The sequence below is a fragment of the Phyllopteryx taeniolatus genome, chromosome 16 (genome assembly GCF_024500385.1).
Source record: "Phyllopteryx taeniolatus isolate TA_2022b chromosome 16, UOR_Ptae_1.2, whole genome shotgun sequence".
Classification (NCBI taxonomy): domain Eukaryota; kingdom Metazoa; phylum Chordata; class Actinopteri; order Syngnathiformes; family Syngnathidae; genus Phyllopteryx; species Phyllopteryx taeniolatus.
In genome coordinates, this window is record NC_084517.1 from 11,130,614 (window position 1) to 11,157,066 (window position 26,453).

General features: G+C 40.3%; 1 protein-coding gene across 6 annotated transcripts; it reads right to left on the reverse strand.

Moving 5' to 3' along the window:
* Positions 1–1,912: 1,912 nt before the first annotated feature.
* On the reverse strand, positions 1,913–22,882 carry LOC133465872 (phosphoribosyl pyrophosphate synthase-associated protein 1). 6 transcript variants are annotated; one of them, XM_061749023.1, is made up of 11 exons: positions 22,462–22,882; positions 22,090–22,142; positions 21,584–21,650; positions 21,307–21,479; positions 21,089–21,204; positions 20,939–20,994; positions 17,342–17,487; positions 14,598–14,636; positions 11,054–11,124; positions 5,352–5,498; positions 1,913–3,841 (listed from the first exon to the last, which is right to left on the reverse strand). In XM_061749023.1, exons 1-11 carry the CDS (start codon positions 22,542–22,544, stop codon positions 3,683–3,685), a joined length of 1,110 nt encoding a protein of 369 aa, XP_061605007.1. In that variant the 5' UTR covers positions 22,545–22,882; the 3' UTR covers positions 1,913–3,682. The 6 variants fall into 6 exon arrangements, with proteins under 6 accessions (XP_061605007.1, XP_061605005.1, XP_061605006.1 ...); XM_061749021.1 differs by having other exon boundaries at positions 14,598–14,639; XM_061749022.1 differs by having other exon boundaries at positions 21,307–21,482.
* Positions 22,883–26,453: the final 3,571 nt, after the last annotated feature.

The window sequence follows — 26,453 nt, forward strand, 5'->3', positions numbered from 1 at the left end:
GACAAAATGAAGTTGGCCAAAAGATCTCAAAAAGCTGCAGAAAAATCCAAAGAAATTCAAGAACAGATGATAAATAAAGTAATTGACATCTATCAGTCTGAAAAGGGCTTTTCTAAGTAAATAAAGTCTGTTCTAAAGTTTTACGATTCCAGCGAACCATAGTGAGAGCCATTACACTAAACTGAAGAAAACATGGAATAGTGAACATTACCAGGAGAGGCCGGCCTACGAAAACTACCAAAAAGCACAGTGACAACTTATCCAGGAGCTCACTCCTGCTCGGAGAGAGGGCTAGGTGACGTTGACCGAATCTAAGGCTGTTGCTCTTTGGGTCTGTACTGACCAACTGGGACAAGATCTGAGGTGGACCACTTCCCTCGGACTCGTTGCCACAGAGGATTCAGCTCCGACCGACCGGGCCAGGTCCTGAGGCAGAACCAGTTTCCTGAAGTCGTCTATCTGCTGTGCCTTTTCTCTTTAAATTGACTCTTATGTCTTCTTAGTGAACATTGTACAGCATCTTGCCATCATAATGAACATTGTACAGCACCAGACTATTTGATGTTACCCCTCGACATCCATTGCAGCTTGGTCGTCTTGGAAAGGAGGTCACCCCCATATGCAGTCCCTTCTCAAGCTTTCTTTTTTCCCCAAATGAGGTTTTGAGTTTTTCCTTGCTCAATTGGGGAGTTTAGATTGGGGGATGTCGCCTGTGAAGCTCTTTGAGACTCTTCTGATTAGGGGTTACACAAATAAACTTCACTTGACTACGGAACCCAGGACTGCATCTAAAGAACTGCAGGCCTCCCTTGCTTCAGTTAAGGTCAGTTTTCATGACTCAACAATAAGGAAGAGACTGGGCAAAAATTGCATCCATAGCAGAGTGCACCAATGCAAAACAATGCTGACCAAAAAGAATATAAAGGCCCATTGAAAAAAAAAAAAAAAAAACATTTTTAAAAAAACAAACAAACAAAACAAAACAAACAATCAAAAAAACATCTAAATGATTCCCTAGACTTTTTGGAAGAATTTTCTATGGACTGATGAGACAAAAATGTAAATTTTTGAAAGTCATGTGTCTCGTTAGATCTGCCGTAAATGTAAACCAGCATTTTTAAAAAAGAACATCATACCAACAGTCAAACATGACTGTTGTGACTGGTAGTGTCTGGGGCTGCTTTTTTTTCCAAGAGCTGGAGGATTTGCTGTGATTGATGGAACCATGAACTCTACTCTTTACCAGAAAATCCTAAATGAGAATGTTTGGCCATCTGTTCCTGACCTCAAGCTAAAGCGCACTTGGGTTCTGCAGTAGGAGAATCCAAAACACATCAGCAAGCCTATTTCTGAATGACACTTAAAAAAAAACAAAAGGAAGGTTTTGGAGTGGCCTGGTCAAAGTACGGACTTGAATCGGACTTGAAATGCTGTGGCATGACCTAAAAAAAGGCCGTTTATGCTCAAAAACCTCCATTGTTGCACAGAGATGTAAAACACTCATTGCCAGTTACAGAAAACACTTGATTTCTGTTAATGCTGAGTGGCTCAATCAGTTATTAGGTTTAGGGGACCATTACTTTTTCACACAGGGCCAGATAGCTTTGAATAGTTTTTTTTTTGTCTTTAATAAATTAAATCACCATTTAAAAACATTTTGTTTACTTGGGTTATCTTTGTCTGATTTTACATTTGTTTGATGATCTATAACATTTAAATGGGGAAACAATTTTTCACAGCACTGTATATAAAACAACACTAAATATTCTCATAAATATGCCCATTTTAAGCAAAATTTATCTTGCCTGGTGTACTGTAAATTAGAATGAATAAAGCTATCAAATGGAAAAACTACATTAACTAAGCATTATAAAGGCAGATTAACATTAGTTTTAAATAAATGAGGCACCAGTATGGCAAAAAAAAAACATTTATTTAACAGACAACATCAAACATTCAGGTTGGAAGCAAGACAAAGAAAACAGGGAAGACATCATTAAATTACAGCAACTTCCCGCTTGCGAATCAGCACATGCATTTACAGTTTAGCTGATGAGAAATAATGCATTGAAAACTAATGACAAAAAATGGCAAAAAAGCAAGCACCCCATCAAACCACCATCAGGAACATGGGCAAAAAACATGATAAAGTATATGTCCCTGAGCAAAGGGCTCAATGAGCAGAGATATATATTAATATACAGACTAAGCATAACTTCAAATGCTCAAAAGGTGCACATCTTCAAAACATACATAGGTTAATAGGACCCATGTCAACTTAACTGTACACTAAGACTGTAATTACAAATTTGCATATTTTTGCCACTCTAACCAGTTTTTTTCTCATTAGCAAAGATATCTTCTATGCATTCAGTGGTTGTCTGTTTTCATTTTGTGATGTCTAAATATCATGCAGGTCTCAGTCTGAGGCCAGGTAAATGCTAATTGTAATGTACAAGTTTAATTTTAGCCTCTTAGCATGCTAACAATTGCAATGCTAATTCAGTCTAAAGTGGACCAGAATTCCTACTTAATGATGGAGGTAGATGAGGACTTAATAGTACATATATTTTTTGGTTTAAGAATAGACACAGACAGGGCACTTGCAGGAAATTAATAGTAACTCCACATTGCTTGCATGGTTGAGATTGGATTTAATACATCATCATTGCTTTTGGGGATTTCATCAAAATAAGATTTGACAAGATTATGGCGCCAAAAGTGTTTTAACTTCATATTAGGGTAAAGGACCAACATTTAAAATACTGTAAAAAAATAAAAAATAAATAAAAAGCATAAAATGAGCACAAACATCACATACAAACTTCTGAAAATACTCTTTGGAAAGTAAAGCGAAGATAAATGTTAACCCAACCAACAAGCTGACTTCATGTGCCAGCACCACAGAACAACAGTGAAACTGAACACTGTCCAAACCGTGCTGCTGTAAACCAAAATAATAGTGTAGTAATAGCAATGTGAACAATAATGTCACAGTTGCTATTGAGTACATGTATTGAAGTTGTGTTAGTCTAACAGCTATAAGATGGTAAACTATATAAAAGTTAACACAATCATATAATTTCTCTGCAATAGTTGAATTATTTTGGAGCGTAAACCAAAGAGTTCCTCCTAGTTACTCTGCATAACCCACGTTACATTAAATGTCTAATAAATGGTGCAAAAAAAGCTCAAAATGTGGTTGCAATGAGCAGGAGGTTGGGTGACTGCAAACCACATGCCTCATATCAAATGCAAGCTAATCACAGTGGCACAAAGGCCAGCAAGAGGGTTGGAGACGCATAACCATGTGTCTTACTACTTCTATAGGCAATCGGATATTAAGCACAGAAGCGTTTCATTAAAGCAAAAATAAATCATCTTCCAGAAAGAGCTGAAACTTCAAAACACACCGCAGAACAAAATTATACTTAATTAATTAATTAATTCTTAATTCAGGCACGATTAAAAAAAATAAATCAATCACTAAGCTTTTTTCTTTTTTTTTTTAAAAACACTATTGGTCTGGATGGAGATTTTCTGGATGCCAAAGTATTTGTGTACAGGTGAACAATTATTTAGATATTTGTTGCAATGGAATTTTTAAATACTATCACAGTAGTGTACTCGAAGGAGGAGGAAAGCCTCAAAAACCACACCAGACCCACCTCTCTGGTTTAGATTAATCATCCACGGCAATATTACGGAACAAGTAAGCCATGGACTCTCCATTGTGGATACGGCGGATGGCCTCCGCCAGGATCATACTGACGTCCACGGTCTTGATTTTTGGACACTGGAGCTTCTGCACTTCATGGGGGACTGTGTTGGTCACCACCACCTCAAATACAGGACAAATCCTTATTACCAATGCACTGTTAACAAATCTAACTAATTTGCAAGTTGTAATAAGTTTCCAAGTCAGCTCTGTTGACAGATGGGAATTAACTTCTACTGGTGCTTCTAATCTGTCATGTACATCGATTTGCGTTGCTATTGTTGTCGCTGTTGTTTACTATATAGGACGCCAACTGATAAGGCAAGATACTGGTACATTTACCAATTTCTTATATCGATTCCATACACATGGTGTAAAATATATCTTTCACGTGGATGATTATAAGGCTTTACAGATAATGAAATCCCAAAATTCAGTGTCTCCTAAAATTAGAATATTCTGAAAAAGTTCAATATTGGAAAGTCATGGTGTCACACCTTAACCAGCTAATTAACTCAAAACACATGCAAAGGTTTCCTGAGCCTTTAAATGTTCTCTCAGTCTGGGTCAGTAGGCTACACAATCATGGGGAAGACTGCTGACTTGAAAGATGTCCAGTAGACATCGTCATTGACAACCTGCACAAGGAGGGTGAGCGACAAAAGGTCACTGCTAAAGGTCACTGCTCTGTTCACAGAGTGCTGTGTCCTAGCATATTCAGAGAAAGTTGAGTATGGAAGTATGGAAGAAAAATGTGCAACAGCAAAAGGGATAACCGAAGCCTCGGGAGGATTTGTCAAGCACAATTCATTCAAGAATTTGGGGGAGCTTCAAAGGAGTGGACTGTAGCATCAAGAGTCACTTCGCACAAACAAATCCGAGGCATGGGCTACAAATGTCATATTCCTTATGACGTTAAGGCTGCTATCAAAGCAACCTTGGCTTCCATTAAACGCTAACAGTAGCACAGGCCGATCGCCTCCATTCCACGATGCATTGATGCGGTACTGTAATTTCTTGTGTATAAAGCACATTTTTTCCCCAAAAAATAAACAAATGTCGATAGAGTATATTATACATTGGTATAAGGAAAACAGATTTTTTTTTCACATTGTATAAACGTATACTGGTACCATGGGGTTGTGAAAAAGGTGTAGTTTCATTCCAATATATGTAATGTCTAATGTCATTAAATGTATAAACGATATGGTAAATTTTTACTGCTCACCGCGGGTGCGTTCGGAAATTCAATCTGTCATCCTAACTCTACTCTGACAGTGCGCGTTTTCTACAGATTCCAACATCGTTTTGGATCTTCGAACGGTTCAAGTGTGGACGAGCAGCACCAATGTATATTTCTGAACACACCCCTAGAGTCATGGTGGCCTTGCGGGTGATGTCATGTTTGTCAGATTTAGTGTCTTTGGCAGATGTATTACTTGTACAGCCACTTCATGTAGCATATCTGCCAAGTTGAAAAATGTTGATGAAACGAAGAACAAGGTACTCTGTATTGAATATTGAACTTTTTCATGATATTCTAATGTATTTAAATATACCTTTACATTGTGTTGATTAGCAATGCTTCAACACAACTACGGACACACATTAATAAACATTCAGTTGTCCTCACCTCGTCAATGGCTGACTCGTCTATAAGACGTGGAGCATCAGCCGAGAGTAATCCGTGTGTGGCCATGATGTAAATTTTATAAGCGCCTCTCTCTTTCAGGATCTCAGCGGCTGCTACAAAATCTCCTACATCGTCTATGATGTCGTCCTGAAAGGAAACACAGCAGTCGAGAATAAGTGGATCTTGAGGCTGCAAGCCCCCATCCCCAAAGCTCAAGGAAAAGTTCTGTTCTAATGCCTAGTAGGATTTTATATGATAGGTAATCTGTGTCGTGTTTGTGATGACTGCATATAACTGTTTGGTATTGTGTTTCTAGGCCACATTTAGCACATTTAGCACAATACATTTTCAGTATTTTTTGGAGAGCACAATTCTTGCAATCAATCAGTCCAGTTTGAAAAGAACCAACTTTTCAATACATAAAATTATCTTTAGAAGACTGAAATACTTAATGTAAGAAATGAGGAAAAGGGCTAGCGTTACATTCCCTTTTAGAAACAAAATTCGTAATGAATTTACTCAAAAATACAGTACTATTGAGTTCACATTTGGACATACTGTATCGACCTCATTCACACAACACCAGCGTGCACGCTCCGCATTCGCCACATCGGCAATGTCGAGTTGAAATGGGTTGTGAATATTTCTCACATTTGGCATGCTGATGAAAGGTTGATTTAGCTGATCAAAATCGCCCATGGGAACCCACATCAAAAGCCCTGAGTTCGAAGCAGAAAAGTCCAGACGCAAATCAAATAATCCCACTGACGCATATGATTGGTTACAGTATAATTACAACATTGCTTGTCAATGCAATGACGCATTGTTTATATATACCGTTGGCGGAATGTTAGCGAGGGTTAGCAATTTAGCACCTTTGCTGCTAACCTAGAATGGAAGAAAACGGAAATATTGAGTCGGTTTTGGCACTAAAACAAACCTCCCGGCCACCAAGCCATTCAAAACAACGGCAAACAACTTTGAATTCCCCCTCTCCCTTTTCGAAAATAACTAAACAGGAAGACATGGAGAAACAATCATGTAATTGGGACACAAAATCATCAAATCAAGTCTGGCAAATTCCACACAAAGAGGAGAACAGAATGTTTTTCTGTAAATCGTGTGAAAAGGATACTCAAACGCTTTCACGAGAGGGAAGTCGTCAAGGGTCCCAAACCACACTGTGGTTAATTTCACAGAGAAACATGTTTGACTTTATATCTTTATATCATATTAGAGTGTATATCTAGTACATACAGGGTTGACTATAAAGCTACTCAAATTAATGTTACACCAATTGTTTTGGGGAAAAATATAGCATTTTCATTGTCGTGTGTACCATTTTTGCAGTGTCTTAAAGCAAGAGAGAAGCCTAGTATCTGAACTTCGTAGGCGGAAGTGACGTAGGCGGTTTGAGTTTGAGCACTTCTGTCTGGATGAACTCGAAGTGTCGGTTTCCTCTTCGAAGAGCACAACCCCTAGCCGCCGAGCTAACGTGCCGCCAGCTAGTTGGTCACAACGCGGCGGAGGGAGCTCCTCGTCGGCGGCGCACGAAGGACGAAGTGACTGAATCTGCCGGCTCCATCGAAGACTAAGCCCAGCCGCGCAAAGGCAAGTGTTATCATGTGTGCCAATGGGCCTCCACCTCTGACGGCTGGGCCTCCACCACCACCGACGGCTGGGTCTCCTCCACCACCACTGACGGCTGGGCCTCCACCACCACCAACGATGGCTGGGCCTCCACCACCACCAACGACGGCTGGGCCTCCACCACCACCACCGACGGCTGAGCCTCCACCACCACCACCGACGGCTGGGCCTCCTCCACCACCACCGACGGCTGGGCCTCCACCACCACCACCACCACCGACGGCTGGGCCTCCACCACCACCGACGGCTGGGCCTCCACCACCACCACCGACGGCTGGGCCTCCACCACCACCACCACCGACGGCTGGGCCTCTACCACCACCACCACCGACGGCTGATGCGGAAGCTGGCAGCGTAAAGCTATATGCAAACATTGCCAATAAAAGAAACAGGGGGCTGCCAAACCCCGCAATACTAAAGCACCGGAAATGGAGGGCGTTCCAAACCGTTAATAACTCTAAATTAATATGGGACTCAACACGTAAACCAAAAGGCATTCTTTGTGCACACTTAAATATACGAAGCATTTTAACGAAGAGTGATCAGGTCAATCACCTTCTCACTGACTCAAATATTGACTTCCTCTGCCTATCTGAGACATGGCTCCATGAATCTTCGCCCTCAGCAATACTATCTGTACCTGGTTATAAAATGTTTAGAAACGACAGACAGGGTTCTAAGGGAGGAGGTGTTATGATTTATGCCAAGGACACTTTTAATTGTAATGAAATACATGTTACAGATGAGAATGGATTAGAATTTCTTGGACTAGCTGTTTCTTTGTCACAGCGAATGTCTTTTATTCTTGTAGTTATTTATAGGCCTCCCTCATCAAATGCCGCTTTCTATGAAAAGCTGGAAATGTTACTGAAACAACTCAATCTTGCAAAAGAGGTGATAATAATGGGTGACCTAAATGTTAATTGGGAAGTTAACAAAGTTAGGAAAAAATTGAAAAGGGTTATGGATGATATGGATATGACTCAGGTTATAGGAACTCAGATTGATCTAGCCTTTACTAATAGGCCAGAAAGGATCTTGAAGCCATACAATATGCTCACAGGATTGTCTGATCACAATCTTATAATGGTTTCAAGAAAATTAAATAAAAAGCGCTTCAAACCCTTGGCCACCACTGAATCCAATAGGATACCAAAACATGAACAACAAAATTTCCAAGATTCCATCCAAGAAGTAAACTGGGATGTATTACTCGCTGGTAAAAATTTAGATGAGGATTGTTCTAAATTTGCCAACAAAATACAATAAATTATTATACAATTTACACGGATAATTAAACTAAAAGCTAGAAAGAATGGCCTGCCTTGGTTAAACACATGTATTCTGAAACTGATGAAAGAACGCGATCATTCCTTGAAGTTGTCGGTCAAATCAGGATACAATAGACAGCACTTTATCTCACTGAGAAATAGGGTAGTGAAAGAAATAAGAAAATCTAAAGCTGACTTTTTCATTACTGCTCTGAATAGTGCGAAGGGAAATTCAAAAATAACCTGGAATTATATTAAAAAACTATTGGGTGATACACAAAATAACAAAACAAAACTAATGCAAATTCAATTAAATGGAAACATCCTGACGGAACCTCAAGTGATGGCTGATGCTTTTAACAACTACTTCATTGAATCTGTGTCAGAAATCTCTTCTAAGTTTGCAGTAAAACAAATGAAGGAATACCCTGCATTGTCTACAACGCAGTTCTTTACTATTACAAATATTACTGAGACCAAAGTTATCGATTTAATTCATTCACTCAAACCATCTAAGGCAAAGGATGTTTTTGGAATGGACACGAGCATGCTCAAAGATCTAGGTTCAACTCTTGCTCCTCCTATTGCCTCAATCATTAATCTTTCAATTTCATCTGGTCACTTTCCAAAGGCCTGGAAATCTGCTATTGTTACCCCTGTCTTTAAATCCGGTGACTCAACTTCTCTGAATAACTACCGACCTATAAGCATTCTTCCGGCCATTTCCAAAGTTGCAGAAAAATGGGTGTCAGAGCAGATTTCCCATTATTTAATCAGCAGCTCCCCCTCTCTCCACGCCATGCAGTTTGGTTTCAGATCCAAGCATTCCACTGAAATGGCTACATGCCTCTTCATTGAGAAAATAAAATCTTCTCTCGACAAGGGTGGAGTTGTAGGGGCGGTGTTCGTGGACCTCAGGAAAGCTTTTGATACAGTAAATCACTCTGTTCTTCTTACCAAGCTCTCAAAATTTAACTTCTCTCGCAAAGCTGTGAGCTGGATTGAATCATATCTGCATGACCGAACACAATCTGTATCAGGTAACAACTGCAGATCAGAGTCTCTTAGGCTAACCTCTGGAGTCCCTCAGGGATCAATATTGGGCCCCCTTTTATTTAGTCTTTATATCAACGATTTGCCCACTGTTTGCTCTGAAGCAGAGTGCGTAATGTATGCAGACGACACAGTTTTCTTTGTTCATGGTCGCTCCAAAGATACTGTTGCTGCTAAACTCACTAATACAATGTCCTGTGTCACAACTTGGTTGCAGGAGTGCTGTCTACAGCTAAACGTTTCTAAAACTGTAGGCATGTATTTCACTAAAACAAATAGAGTATCACCTGACCCCGACATACTTGTTAATGGAGAAAAAATGCAAATTGTCAGCCAATACAAATATCTTGGGTTAATAATAGATTCACAGCTTTCCTTTAAAGCCCATATTGACAAATTGTGTAAAAATATCAAATTAAACCTCGCAAATGTTCGTGCAATTCGGAATGAAATGTCAACTGAAGCTGCAAAAATGTACCTGCATTCGATGATTCTTAGTCACTTTAACTATTGCATAACCAGTTGGTCCCAGGCTGGTCAGAATGCAAAAAAACCATTGGAAGTTTTGTACAAACAAGTAATTAAAGTGATGGATAAAAAACCAAGGCACTATCATCACTGTGCAATTTAAAAAAAATACAGTCTTTTAAACTGGGACCGTCTTCACATATTTGCAGATTTAAATTTGATTTATAAAGTACTGCATGATTTGGCCCCAGCTCCTCTGGCTGAGTTCATCAGCCAAAGAAACAGCTCTGAGCGTGTCACTCGAGGCTCTGTCAGAGCCTCATTCCTCATTCCTCATTCCTCTGCGCAGGAGCACTTTCAGTAAGTCAGCCTGGTCAGTGAGGAGCGCTGGTGAGTGGAACTCAGTACCTAAGGAGGTTAAACTGCTTACAACATACAAGGCCTTCACAAAAAAACTGAAAATGTGGCTAGTTAACACCTATAGCTGCCAACACTAAAAGACAAGTATGTTATGTTGTCTTTTTGTCATGATCAAAAAAATTATGGTTTTATTCTCTCTTAATAGTATAGTTTGATTATGTATCCTGTATTATATTGTCTTGTAGATGTATTTTACTGCTTTTTTACATCATGGCCAGGGGACTACAGATGAAAACTAGCCTTCTGGCTAATTCTGGCTTTTTTAACCATGTGTACTTCATGTGTTTTATGAAATTGCATTGTCCCCTTTCAAAAATAAACTGAACTGAAGACTCAACATTTTTTGATGTGCAATTCTTTAACTCAGTCCAGTTTGAAAGGAACGGTTTCCTATTAAATTCTTTTGAGAAGACATGGGTGTTGGGGGGAGGGGGGGAATAAATACAAACATTGTGAATGTAGATGAGAAGACTACAGTATTTGTAATTCACAAGAAATAAGCAAGTGCAAGTACATACAAATACACAACCTTGGTTGACCAAATACAGTAGTATGCTGGACGGCACCCTTAAATAATTTGATACCGTGTAAAGTGCTCAATGTTAACATGTACACCCCAAAATATTTTTTTTAATATTTTGGTATACTGTATGACAAGATACTTCCATAATTGTGGGCCATTGATTGCACATTTATGCATGCAAAATCTCAACTACAGTACTTTGTACAGTTAGTTGTAAGCACAAAAATAGAATGTGATCCAGAAAATATTAAGCAGCGGACAGTCAAATGTATCCATTGGTGGGATACAATCAACAATGCACTATCGCAACCTCTTACCACAATGATGGCAATTCTTCCCCCCACATCCCCAACAACAGTAATGGGAGGTTTCTCCTTGGCCATCATCACTGAAAAGGAAAACAGTTTGTGTTAGCAGCACAACAGATTCTGAATTTTGCTTCATCACAAGTCTTTCTCAGTAGATTGGGTAAAATGGGTTGAGAAAATGGTTCGCTTTTTAGGAAAATCAGTGTGCCAAATGCCTTCTTAATAATGGATCAATATAAATGTGCAGTTGACAACACGAAGCTGTCTTAACTTTAATTTGGCAACAGAATGTTACTGATGTAACTTCTTAGAATTCTTCCCCCCATTCTACCCCACCTACCCCCTATGTTTGTCTAAAATGCCAAAATGTAGAGCACATGCCATGCAAAGAATCAAGAGGGTTTTCTGCCCAGGATACCCAATCGGAAGCCAGCAGCTCAACTGCCTGTGGCAGTCAGTGACATATGCATACATTAGTGTGCATATGAACAACTAGGCACCAGAGAAGCTTATTTGAAACTGGACAACACTGTATGGCAACCACTGCTGAGGGTTTCTTCATTCACGCTTGCCAATCGTATGGGTCAAACGCCAGTCCAACATCACTGCTTCCAGCAAATATTTGCATACATGCACACAATAATCACAATGCATCTCACCTGCCAATCACAGGCGATTTGAGCTGTTTTTTTGTAAGCAAATACCAATCAAATCCCACCAATAAGCCTTTGCTTTAGCTCAACTTGTGATTTCACGTTCAGTTAGGTCAGCTTGAGCAAATCATCATCATCAACTTTCACAAATTACAGTAGCAAACAAAACACACCAATATGTGCATTTAATTTAGTTCAACTTGTGTTTCAGGTTCAGTTGAGCCAGGTTACGCATGTCTTGTCACAACATAGTAAAAGCAATGTTAGCATTGCATCGTGAATAATTTAAACAGATTTATCTTTCGTCAGATTCAGCTGCATTGCGAGAATTGTTGGGCATGTAAATGCTTTTTATTATTTAAAGGGTTGAAGGAGACAATCAGCCAGCCAAGCCAATTGTAAGAGGAAAAGTATCAGGAAGAAAACAGAGGCGGCGCATGCCTTGTGCAACACTACTGAATACCATGAGGCACACAGCATCAGTCAGTCATATTAACACTTTTAAAACCAACGATAGCCATGTTAGCAGTAAACACACTTCTGTGAAATTCCTTATGACTTGCCAAGATACTTTGAAACCTGAGATGTCTTATCTTTTAACTGCTTGAAAAAGCAGTGTAAACCTGCACTATTCTAAACAAACAAACAAAAGGTATATCACTATGCCGGTAAATAAAACTGAGTTTAAGGATATTAATTGAATGCTTAAATGTATCAAGCAGGTAGTTCTTAACATTTCTTCTTCCTGCAGAAGACATTTTAAGTTAGCAAAGCATGCTTCATTGGTCTCATCACATGCAGTCGAGAAAAGCAAAATGTTAATCAGATTTCCCGAAAGAGCAGATTTAACAAGGATGCAACGTGTGCCAACTGGCAAGATGAGTCCAGATATTAAAGAATAAAAGAATACAAAAAGATGTTTGGCATGGTTCTGGTTTGATTTTTGGAAAATAAAATCAGAACACTATAAAACAAAGAAGGTTTGGGACATCTTGTAGAACTATCTGTCTGGAAACTGAAGTGAGGTGCAATAATTTTATCAAACTCAAATGGACAGTAAAGGTGAAACCAGATGTTTACATACACTACATAAAAAAACATGCTGTTTTTCTCACTGTCTGACATGAAATCAGACTAAACCTTTGCTGTTGTAGGTCAATCAGGATTATCAAAATTCTATTTGCTAAATGCCAGAATAATGAGAGAATTTTTAAAGACAATTTTTCATTATTTTCTTCAAAGTCAGAAGTTTATTTAAAGTAAGATCACCATCCCTTTAAACAATGTAGGAAAACCCAGATGATGATGTAATTTCTTTGGAAGCTCCTGATAGGTTTCTTGACAACCCATCCATCCATTTTCTGTACCGCTTTATCCTCACAAGGGTCGCAGGCGTGCTGAAGCCTATCCCAGCTATCTTCAGGCGAGAGGCGGGGTACACTCTGAACTGGTCACCAGCCAATTGCAGGGCACATATAAAAAAAACAACCATTCACACCTACAGGCAATTTAGAGTCTTCAATTAACCTATCCTGCTGATGTGGGAGGAAACCCATGCAAGCACGGGGAGAACATGCAAACTCCACACCTCAGAACTCAAATCAGCCAAGATATGAGAAAGAGAAGTGTGGACTTGCACAAGTCTGGTTCATTCTTGGGTGCAATTTCCAGATGCTTGGAGGTGCCACGTTAATCTGTTCAAACAATTATACAGACGTATAAACACTATGGGAATGTCCAGCCATCATGCCACTCAGGAAGGAAACGGGTTCTGTGTCCCAGAGATGAACATGCTTTGGTCCGGAATGTGCATATCACCCCAGGGAAAAAAAGCAAAAGACCTCGCGAAGATGCTGGCTGAAGCTTATAAGAGTGTGTCATGATCCACAGTGAAACGAGGACTGTACCGACAAGGGCTGAAAGACCACTCTGCCAGGAAGAAGCCTTTACTCCAAAATAAACACTAAAAAGCCAGATCACAGTTTGCAAAACAGTTTTTGGAGAAATGTCCTGTGGTCTCACGAAACTAAAATTTAACTGTTTGGCAATAAAGAGCATTGTTACGTTTGGAAGAAAAAGGGGGAAGCTTGCAAGCCTGAAAACATAATCCCAACTTTGAAATAAGGGGGTGGCAGTATCATGTTGTTGGGTTGTTTTGCTGCAGGAGGCACTGGTGCACTTCAGAAAATAGATGGTATCATGACGAACTTAATGAAATAATGAAGACACATCTCAAGACATCAGCCAGGATGTTAAAGTTTGGGTGCAAATGGGTCTTCCAAATAGACAATGACCTGAAGCATACTGTCAAACTGTTTACAAAGTGGCTTAAGGATAATGTCAATGTTTTGGAGTGGCCATCACAAAACTCTGATCTCAATCCTATTAAAACTTATGGGAAGCCCTGAAAAAATTGTGCGCGCAAGGCGGCCTCCAAACTAGTTACACCAGTTCTGTCAGAAGGAATGGCAAAGATTTCTGCCAAATATTTTGAGATGCTTGTGGAAGGATATCAACATTTATATATTATACGTAAACCCAAGTCATACAGTTTAAAGGTAATGGTACCAAATACTAATGAAATGTATATGTAATGTATTTTATGTATGTATATAAATGTATTTTGGTAAACAAATGGACCTGCAACAGAAAAAGTCTGGTCTTGTCAGACGGTGGTGTGTTTTTATTTATTGTATGTAAACATCTTGTTTCAATTGTTTCAGCAAGGACCTTTTCTGTTACTGCTTATAACTTTGAGTGCACCAGTTGCCCTTCTTCAATCCAAACAATTTTCCCAGAATGTGACACAAACCCTTTGTCGGCACATGCACGAACAACTGAGGAACCATTTGAAGAGGAACCATTTCATTGTTAGATGTAGGTTACATTTACGCTCGTACTTGGAAGCTCTATGCCAGGGAACGGAGCTTGTTGTTTGCCTGCTATTGCCAACAAATAAACACCACGTTAAACACAAATATTTCACAAACACATGATGCCAAGACTTGGAAAATCCTCTTGCAGAATAATCATTTGTCAATAGTTTGTTCAGTCAATATTTTCTTCTCATATGTTTGATGGAATTTGACAATTACTGCTCCAGAGGAGGATTTTTAAAGTCAGTGGTAAGAATAAAAACACTAGAAATATTTCTACGAAATAAAGGAGCTGTTGGATGAAGCTTTTTGGAGTCATTTGCCAATGACACAACCATTTGATTTATTTTTGTCAGACTCCGCTGTTTGTTATCGTATATAAATTAATATAAATGATGAATACAAATAAGGAAATCCACAGACGTCCATGCATAGTCCATGCAACCAGTGAGCTTTTCAGTATGAATTAACCTCCGCTAACTTATATTACATACTAGGGCTGCACAATCAAGGCCAAAATAATAATCACGATTATTTTGAGCAATATTGTAATCACGATTATTAAACACAATTATTCCTCATGTTACGGGAAAATCTTTATTTTTATTGTACTACTTTTCAACAATATGTAATAGTGTTCAGTTCAAAATGACTATTTAAATAAGAATAAATGACGGATAAAAATAAAACAATAAATGTACCCCCAAAAAAAATCTACTTTACCAAGGGCTAACTGAATAAATACGCTATTCCAAAGTGCAGTCACGAAATGCAACTTAATGGAAGCAAGTACAGTTAATGCATAAAATGCAATAACATTAGGCTGTAAGCACCGACTTCTCATTTGAAAATCCCCATCAATATAGTGAACTGTCAACGACAGGTACCGTAATTTCTCGTGAATAATGCGCATTTCTTTACCCCCAAAAAATTGTCAAAAGTCAATAGTGCGCATTATACATAGGTATAGGAGAAAATGAAAAAGACTTTAACATTTTATAAATGTATGCCGCCATTTAGAGGTTATGAAAAAGTTGTACACTTCCATTCTATTATGCCACCTAGAGGTTATGAAAAAGGTGTAGCCTACACTTTCATTCCAATATGACAGGGGTACATATGACTGCATATATGTACAGTTGTGCTCATAAGTTTACATACCCAGGCAGAATTTGTGAAATATTGTTTTTTTTTTTTTTTTTTTTTTTTAAATACGACTGATGACTAAACAACAACCATCATTAATTTATTTATGGTTATGTTTTGTTTAATGATAATGCTTTAGTGAAATGCTTGACAGTTTAATTTGAATCCCATTAAAATAAAATGAAATGTGTTTCGCCTTGCCCTTCATTTTTACTTTAAAGAATTGTACACATCTTACAAATTCTGCCTGGGTAATCAAACAAATAAGCACAACTGTGTTTTCTCATTTACTAAATAAAAGGGCTGTGAATTTCAAAATAAGAGCAAGTAAATAAAAATATTATGTGTTCAAATAAAGTGCTTAAGTTCAGAATAATTATTTGAAAAAAACTAACAAAAAGGGATAATACTTCATGTTTTGATCATATGGATAGACGAAAAACCATGCATTGTAAAAATGCATTATACATAGGTTGAAGGGTTTTCCAGAATTTTGAGATCAACTTTGGGGGTGCGCATTATACACGAGAAATTACAGTATTTCTCTTTTGTTCTGCTTGACCACTGGTCAGTTGTGCATGGTAGCAAACTGCAAAGAACTCGACAATTGTGATTTCCCTCTCTATTTACTCCCAGCATTTTTTCATTGCGGTCAGGCCAGCTAAAAAGTTGAAGTCAAGGAAGCTGCTACAACAATTGTTAATAGTCTCTTACCATGACACGCCACCACTCCCCCAATGTGCTGAGAGAGCCAACTTCAGAATATGACCTTCATATATTACTACATTGGACAACAATTCCATTTTAGGCTTTTATTTTTAAAGCTGGCCATGGAGCCGGTGCCAGCCGTTAAAAAGTATTTACCATACGTTCGCCCCCTGGTGGATGGTTCACTATGTTGCAGGCACTAGTGCAACCAAAGCACTTTTCATATGCAGCAGTGTCTGCATTTTAAATGTAAAAAATTCCCTACGATCAGGCTCAATTAATCGTGGCAGCCAAAATCGCGATCACGATTAAAATTCTCTTAATTGTGCAGCTCTATTATTTTTGATACCACAAAATGATAAGTGAAAATCATTGCATGACATGACTGCTAAAATATACAAAATTTCAATTTGTCTCACATCCCATTACAATCTATTGGGTTCTTGTTTTAATATTGGACTATAATAACTTTGGTATCTAATTGTACCCAGTTCAGCACAAACAATGTGGAATCTATTGAACTTGGCTAAAATCATGTAGGTTTCCTTCTTTTACATAATTAGTTGACAACTGCACACAGCAGAGGGCCAACAATTAAATTTTGTTTGTTTTTTGAGGTAGTTAAAGGTTGCAATAAGTATTGGAATATTTAGGGAACCAAAGCATGCAATAACACACAGCCTATTTCTTTATGTATGATTGACGGCATGAGTGAAAAACAGCCTAAAAATAAAATCTCTCTATTGATTCACGTATAGAAAATGAACAGAAGGCTGGGAGAAATGTCAGTCAGAAATATCTTATTCCACTAGAAGAAACAATGTGGTGCTTCTGGGTTCATCCAACCTACAAAGTCAGGACAGAAAATCTGAAAATACAACTAAAGAAATCAATTTAAAAAACGGCTCTCTTACAAGGCAACTCTAATCCCGTGTGTCCTGTGGTGTTGCGCACACACGGCGGTGAATGCCTTCCGTCAGCCATGTCGGACTCAGAACACTGAGCCTCACCATGAATAACAGCCAGACCCAAACGCAAGCGTTCCGCATAGGACTGAGCTCTAGAAGAATCAATGAGAACACAGAGCACTCTTTACTGTCCACATAATATAGTGTAATAAAATATCTATCCATCCATCCATTTTCTGACCCGCTTCTCCTCACTAGGGTCACGGGCGTGCTGGAGCCTATCCCAGCTGACTCTGGTCGAGAGGCATGGGACACCCTGAACTGGTCACCAGCCAATCGCAGGGCACATATAAACAAGCAATTCCCACTCACACACACACACACACACACACACACACACATATATATATCAGGATCTTTTCAATCACCCTATATATATATATATATATATATATATATATATAGTAAAAGATAATAATATAATATATTATTATATTATATATATATATATATATATAGGGTGATTGAAAAGATCCTGATTTGTAAATACTTATAATTTATTCATATGTTGTAATATTTTTCTACATTTTTTTGTGTATGTTCCATTATCAAAGGAGCAAGACGATTCGACCAAACCAACGACTTTGGAAGAACTTAAAGGGCGAATACGAGAAGTTATGTCTTCCATTCCACAAGAGTTCCTTGTGAAATCAGTTAATGCGGTTCCCAGGCGTCTTAAGAAACTGGTGGCTAATGTTGGCGCCCATATAAAATTTTCAATAAAACTCCATGCAATACACTTTCTTCTCATGTTCATTTCTTGTAAGAATTATAGTTCAGAAATAAATTATAAGTACTTAAAAATAGCGATTTACTTTTCAATCACCCGGATATATATATATATATATATATATATATACAACCCCAATTCCAATTAAGTTGGGACGTTGTGTTAAACATAAATAAAAACAGAATACAATCCATCCATCCATTTTCTGAGCCGCTTCTCCTCACTAGGGTCGCGGGCGTGCTGGAGCCTATCCCAGCTGTCATCGGGCAGGAGGCGGGGTACACCCTGAACTGGTTGCCAGCCAATCGCAGGGCACATAGGAACAAACAACCATTCACACTCACAGTCATGCCTACGGGCAATTTAGAGTCTCCAATTCATGCATGTTTTTGGGATGTGGGAGGAAACCGGAGTGCCCGGAGAAAACCCACGCAGGCACGGGGAGAACATGCAAACTCCACACAGGCGGGGCCGGGGATTGAACCCAGGTCCTCAGAACTGTGAGGCTGATGCTCTAACCAGTCGGCCACCGTGCCGCACAGAATACAATGATTTGCTAATTATGTCCAACCTATATTTAATTGAATACACTACAAAGACAACATATTTAATGTTCAAACTGATAAACTTTATTGTTTTTAGCAAATAATCATTAACTTAGAATTTTATGGCTGCAACACGTTCCAAAAACGATGGGACAGGGGCCAAAAAAGAAAGTTGAGGAATGCTCATCAAATACCTGTTTGGAACATCCATCAGGTGAACAGGCTAATTGGGAACAGGTGGGTGCCATAATTGGGTATAAAAGGAGCTTCCCTGAATTGCTCAGCCATTCACAAGCAAAGATGGGGCGAGGTTCACCTCTTTGTGAACCAGTTGTGTGAGATAATAATCGAACAGTTTAAGGACAATGTTCCTCAACGTACAATTGCAAGGAATTTAGGGATTTCATCATCTACGGTCCATATCATCATCAAAAGGTTCAGAGAATCTGGAGAAATCACTGCATATTACGGCAAGGCCGAAAACCAACATTGAATGCCCGTGACCTTCGATCCCTCAGGCGGCACTGCATCAAAAACCGACATCAATGTGTAAAGGACATTACCACATGGGCTCAGGAACACTTCAGAAAATCAATGTCAGTAAATACAGTTCGGCGCTACATTCGTAAGTGCAACTAGAAACTCTACTACACAGAGCAAAAGCCATTTACAACACCCAGAAACGTGGCAAGCTTCTCTGGGCCCGAGCTCATCTAAGATGGACTGATGCAAAGTGGAAAAGTGTCCTGTGGTCCGACGAGTCCACATTTCAAATTGTTTTTGGAAATTGTGTATGTCGTGTCCTCCGGGCCAAAGAGGAAAAGAACCATCCGGACTGTTATGGACGCAAAGTTTAAAAGCCAGCATCTGTGATGGTATGAGGCTGTGTTAGTGCCAATGGCATGGCTAACTTACACATCTGTGAAGACACCATTAATGCTGAAAGGTACATACAGGTTTTGGAAAAACATATGCTGCCATCCAAGCAATGTCTTTTTCATGGATGCCCCTGCTTATTTCAGCAAGACAATGCCAAACCACATTCTGCATGTGTTACAACAGCATGGCTTCATAGTAAAAGTGCGGGTACAAGACTGGCCTGGCTGCAGTCCAGACCTGTCTCCCATTGAAAATATGTGGCGCTTTATGAAGCGTAAAATACGACAACAGAGACCCCGGACTGTTGAACAACTGAAGCTGTGCATCAAGCAAGAATGGGAAAGAATTTCACCTAAAAACATTCCCAAACGTTAATTGAATGTTGTTAAAAGAAAAGGTGATGTAACACAGTGGTAAACATGACCCTGTCCCAGCTTTTTTGGAACGTGTTGCAGCCATAAAATTCTAAGTTAATGTTTATTTGCTAAAAACAATAAGGTTTATCAGTTTGAACATTAAATATCTTGTCTTTGTAGTGTATTCAATTAAATATAGGTTGAACATCATTTGTATTCTGTTTTTATTTATGTTTAACACAGCGTCCCAACTTCATTGGAATTGGGGTTGTACAAATATGTCATCAATAAACGGCTGGACAAAAAATTTAAACTTTTACTGTAACAAAAATAGCATGTTCCAGCCTCCAGAGACTTGTGTGTCGTATTGCTCTTTGCATTAACAACGCAGCCAGCCATGTGAGAGCACTATGCTAGATATGCTACTATAATAGATCAACTCCTGCCTTCATGGCAGTTTCAGTGACAAATGGAAACTATTTTTGGACACATTGTTTGGTCCCGATGATCTGTTTTAGCCGATATCCAATATCAGTTTGACGTGACTCGTTGACTAATCTTGGCAGCCCTAAATGCTATACATTAAAAATATGACAATAAATACTGTCAAATTAGTGAACAGACAATTTCTCAATGGACAATTTTTTTATTGTGAGCATAGCATAATTATTGCTGCAGCAACAATATGGTTTTGGAGGTATACAAAAGTAAAAATTGGATGGACGGTGATAGAAGTGCACAGTAATATACCTGTATAATTTAAAGATGTCTTTTTCACAAAAATCTGTGGGAAAACGCACAGAAACTACTAGCCTATCAAGAAGGGCACGGCCAGCAAAAAAAAAGAAAGGTCTTCTCGTTTTTTCTGCGTGCGTCTCTCCGCCCAACCTGTACCATGAGTCTGCTGCAATACCACAATAAATATCATACCATGAGAATAATATCATGACAAAACCAAACCGTGAGATATAGATATCGTTACATCCCTAACAGGAAGCTAACAGTTGTATGTTTTATTTTCCCGTGCCTTTACCTCTTTGCTGCTGCTGGGGATTTGGCCACAATGATGGCGTTCCTGTAATCTGGAATCTATAGGCATAGGAGAAAAAAAAAAACATCTCACATCTTTATAGTTTAAACAGACCTAATGCTTAGCTAATGTTTGCTTCGGTGGAATTATCACCTCCTCTTGAATGTACTGGATCAGGAATGGGGAGGCCCGCAAATTGTCCACCGGAAAAGAAAAGAAACCCTGAATCTCTTTCTGATGCAAGTCCATGGTGATGATGTGTGTTAGCCCTTCACAGTAAAATACATGTTTATGAGATTTTTATGTGCTGATGGGAAATACATTCTTGCTCTAGGTATATAAACGAATAAGCCGAAAAATAAGTTATTTACCTGCTTTAGCCAACATGGACGCTAACAGCTTACATACTATGGAGCCCCTCTTTCTCATCTTGCACTGTTTACTGTAGGGGAAGTACGGAATCACCCCAATGATGTTCTTTGCACAAGAGGTCTTCAGGGCGTAGGCCATGACCAGCAGCTCCATGATTGCTGTGTTGACATCTCTGCTTGGAGGAAAATGTAATTCAAAAATTACTTGAATTTCAGCAACGGCTGGAATATGAATTTTTAAATTACAGCTGCAGTGTGCAGATTTGTCTCCACTCACCTTGGTATGGTCTGGATGATGAAGATTGTTTGTCCACGAACAGATTCTTTAACATCCACTCTTGTCTCTGCACACAAAAAAGTATATAAGAAACAAGAAGGCACATTTTACACCACATAAATCTATCATTATGGAATATATTTGACCTGAAAAAGCAGTGCGTCCACAAACCTGTCAGGGGCTTCAATATTATAATGTGTTATCGAATTACAAAATTACTTAAATTGGCCTCCTTTACAGACGAATTCATCTCGCTGTAATAATAATTAATATATACAAATAACAGTTGAGCTGCTAATGTATAGCCAAACTACTGTACTTACAAATAGCAATTCTAAATTTATACAACCGTGATCTACTGAGCTAATACGCTGAACTGAGTATACACTACAAAAAAAAATCAAATAACTAAACTTTATGGAAATCCCGAATGTTTTTGTTACTGCATTCCTTTGGGATTCATGGTATCAAATACACCGACTTGGCAAGTTGTTGTGTTCTCTTACCACTATTAGACTCTTGAAAGACAACAGACTTTCCCAGCTCAACTCCAAGTCGCCTGAGGAGCAAAAACAGCACTTAAAATAATCTTCAACATTAGTGTTGCACACACAAAGTGGTCTTTCAAAGGGTTAGTAGTAGTTAGTTAGTAGATCAGTAATTGTATTAGTAATTGAAGGCTTCATAGACAAATTGGCAAAGAAAGAAGTTACAGTAAAACCATTCTACATTATATGTAGGATTGTTGAAACGGTTGTAAACAACTGGTCAAAGACATTTAACAGGTTGACATAAAAAGGAAACCTACGCTGTATTTCACAGTTTACCATGCACGACGTTCGATGTAGTGTGCTGATAAATTACAACAGTATTCTTACTCTGTTATTTTCTTGGCCAGCTCTGTGCATGCTACGGAGGAGTTTGCCGAGAAAACACGATAACCACTTTTGGCGACGTTCATTGTGCTATTGCTGGTGTTATTTCGTCCACTAACACGCGTTCACACTGGACTTTGGGTGTAAACACAACTTATTTTCAGTTTCTTTCTGGTGACGTTGACGTTAGGTACCGTGCTAGCTGCTCGTGCGCTATATAGACTGTTAGCTTAAATTGTACAAATCAAAAATACAGCTTTCAATTTGTTATAAACGTAAGAAAGGCGTAGTACGGAACCGCTATGCATCACTTGAAAATTTCTAGAACGTTTTGTTGTGTTCAAACGCTGACTGATACCTGACTATGTCAGGTAGCGTGCCGCTGGTTCAAACAGCTGCCGATATTATAGCACTACGGAATCTGCTTTGGGACGAATTTTGCGACTTCGCGTCGGACATGTTGCGAATGTGTATGTTTGTGTGTCACCGTTTGGCTCTTTTGAGAACACTTAGTGCATATTTTAGTTACTATGTTGAATCAGCGGTTATGCGTTACAACCATTATCGTTATTGGCACTAATTTGATCACAGTAGCCAAATCCTAATAGGGTTGCTCGAAATTTTTCACACTAGGTAACTGCTCACAAATCACTTAGTTCTCTCCAAGTACCACTACACATATTAATTATTGGAAGGCATTTTACCATTATTCACAGTTTAAGGATTACTACTGTGCTTAAATATAAGAAAAGAAAAAAAACTACATATAAAATGATGCAATTTAAATTTGTACTTGAAGTTAAATAAAAAGGTACTTTAATAAATGTGTAAAAACAAAACGCTCTTAAAAACTAAATGCAAATGTATCGTACTGTGCTTACAAGTTAAAGACAACTGAACTGTATTTAAAAAGTGTACTGTAAAAAGTAAAGCATACAGTGCTGAATTTAAAAACATGTTTACTGTGGCATTGTTACACTGCGATTGGCTGGTGAACACTCAAGCTACAAGCTTCATTCAAATATTTCATGTAAGCCGGCACGGTAGAGGACTGGTTAGGACATCTGCCTCACAATTCTGGGGACCGGGGTTCAAATCCCAGCCCCACCTGTGTGGAGTTTGCATGTTCTCCCCGTGCCTGGGTGGGTTTTCTCCGGTCACTCCGGTTTCCTCCCACATCCCAAAAACGCGTGGTAGGTTGATTGAAGACTCTAAATTGTCCTTAGGAGTGTAGGTGAGTGCGAATGTTTGTTTTTTTTCTATGTGCCCTGCGATTGGCTGGCGACCGGTTCAGGGTGTACCCCGCCTCCCGCCCTAAAATAGCTGGGATAGGCTCCAGCAACCCACAACCCTAGTGAGGATAAGCGGTACAGAAAATGGATGGATGGATGGATATATTTCATGTTTTAAACGTTGTAAATGTTATTTATACAGTGCCGTGAAAAAGTATTAGCCCCCATCTCAAATTCTTATATTTTTGCATAGATTCCCCACCTTAATGTGTAAGATCCTCAAACAAATGTAAATATCAGACAAATATAACCCAAGTGAACTTAAAATGCTATTTTCAAATGGTGATTTCATTTATTAAGGGAGAAATCTATTTAAAGTTTCACGGCACTGTATATAATTCAGTGATTCTTTGGCATATCACTGGAGAGAGCCCAACAACCACTAGTGGTACTTGTACCCGTTGGCAGTTCATGCCGTGTATGGTCACGGAGGGCAGCATGCCTAGAGGGGTTGTGGGTGGGGTGGGGTGGTTTGTGTTTTGGCGGCAATGCACCCACCCCCAAATATTGCTATGTAAGATGGCTGTGTAATGGTGGTATAACATGTCTGTAATATATGTATTTGCTAAAGGAATAATGAGAACTGAACAAATACACTGCGGTCGACTGCAGTGCTGTTTATTACTGCTGCTCAGAGTATGGCAAGCAAGAGGGAATCTTCAAGTTGTCTAACACAGCCTGGGCACCATTCAACCTAGCACCGCCACTGCTCGTATACAACACTGTTATTTATTGTCATGTTTTAATTTTATTATAAATGAATGGATCGATTATTAATTTAATTAATTTAAACCTCTGGCAGGGAAGGAGCCCGAGCTGGTGTGTGAGATCGAGAAGTTCCGACTAGATATAGTCGGACTCACCTCCACGCACAGCTTGGGCTCTGGTACCAGTCCTCTCGAGAGGGGTTGGACTCTCTTCCACTCTGGAGTTGCCCACGGTGAGAGGCGCCGAGCAGGTGTGGGTATACTTATTGCTCCCCGGCTCGGCGCCTGTACGTTGGGGTTCACCCCGGTGAATGAGAGGGTAGCCTCCCTCCGCCTTCGGGTGGGCGGACGGGTCCTGACTGTTATTTGTGCCTATGCACCAAACACCAGTTCAGAGTACCCACCATTTTTGGAGTCCTTGGAGGGGGTGCTGGAGAGCGCTCCCGCTGGGGACTCCATCGTTCTCCTGGGGGACTTCAATGCTCACGTGGGCAATGACAGTGAGACCTGGAAGGGCGTGATTGGGAGGAACGCCCCCCCCCCCTTCCCCCCCCCCCCGATCAGAACCCGAGCGATGTTCTGTTATTGGACTTCTGTGCTCGTCACGGATTGTCCATAACGAACACCATGTTCAAGCATAAGGGTGTCCACACGTGCACTGGGCACCAGGACACCCTAGGTCGCAGTTCGATGATCGACTTTGTGGTCGTGTCATCGGACTTGCGGCCGCATGTCTTGGACACTCGGGTAAAGAGAGGGGCGGAGCTGTCAACTGATCACCACCTGGTGGTGAGTTGGCTCCAATGGTGGGGGAAGATGCCGGTATGACGTGGCAGGCCCAAACGTATTGTGAGGGTCTGCTGGTAACGTCTGGCGGAATCCCCTTTCAACACCCACCTCCGACAGAACTTTGATCATGTTCCGGGGGAGGCGGGGGACATCGAGTCCGAGTGGACCATGTTCCGCGCCTCCATTGCTGAGGTGGCCGACCGGAGCTGTGGCCGTAAGGTGGTCGGTGCCTGTCGTGGCGGCAAACCCCGAACCCGTTGGTGGACACCAATGGTGAGGGATGCCGTCAAGCTGAAGAAGTAGTCCTATTGGGCCTTTTAGGCCTGTGGGACTCCTGAGGCAGCTGATGGGTACCGGCTGGCCAAGCGGAATACAGCTTTGGTGGTCGCTGAAGCAAAAACTCGGGCATGGGAGGAGTTCGGTGAGGCCATGGAGAAAGACTTCCGGACGGCTTCGAGGAAATTCTGGTCCACCATCCGACGTCTCAGGAGGGGAAAGCAGTGCACCATCAACACTGTGTATTGTGGGGATGGGGCGCTGCTGACCTCGACTCGGTACGTTGTGAGCCAGTGGGGAGAATACTTCGAAGACCTCCTCAATTCCACCGACACGCTTTCCCATGAGGGAGCAGAGTCTGGGTTCTCTGAGGCGGGTTCTCCTATCTCTGGGGTTGAGGTCGCCGAGGTGGTTAAAAAGCTCCTCGGTGGCAAGAGCCCAGGGGTGGATGAGATTCGCCCGGAGTTCCTCAAGGCTCTGGATGTTGTAGGGCTGTCCTGGTTGACACACCTCTGCAACATGGCATGGACATCGGGGACAGTGCCTCTGGATTGGCAGACTGGGGTGGTGGTCCTCCTTTTTAAGAAGGGGGACCGAAGGGTGTGTTCCAACTACAGGAAATCACACTCCTCAGCCTCCCTGGTAAGGTCTATTCAGGGGTGCTGGAGAGGAGGGTCCGTCGGGAAGTTGAATCCCAGATTCAGGAGGAGCATTGTGGTTTTCGTCCTGGCCGTGGAACAGTGGACCAGCTCTACACCCTTGGCAGGGTCCTCGAGGGTGCATGGGAGTTCGCCCAGCCAGTCTCCATGTGTTTTGTGGACTTGGAGAAGGCGTTCGACCGTGTCCCTCGGGTGGCCCTGTGGGGGGTGCTTTGGGAGTATGGGGTACCGAACCCCCTGATGTGGGCTGTTCGGTCCCTGTACGACCGGAG

Coding starts and splice junctions, on each gene's coding strand:
- LOC133465872 (XM_061749020.1), bottom strand. CDS start 22,544: ATGAACGTCGCCAAAAGTGGTTATCGTGTTTTCTCGGCAAACTCCTCC. Junction 20,995..21,088: donor TCCAGTACATTCAAGAGGAG/GTGATAATTCCA, acceptor CTATGCCTATAG/ATTCCAGATTACAGGAACGC. Junction 14,640..17,341: donor CACGGGATTAGAGTTGCCTT/GTAAGAGAGCCG, acceptor TGTTGGCAATAG/CAGGCAAACAACAAGCTCCG.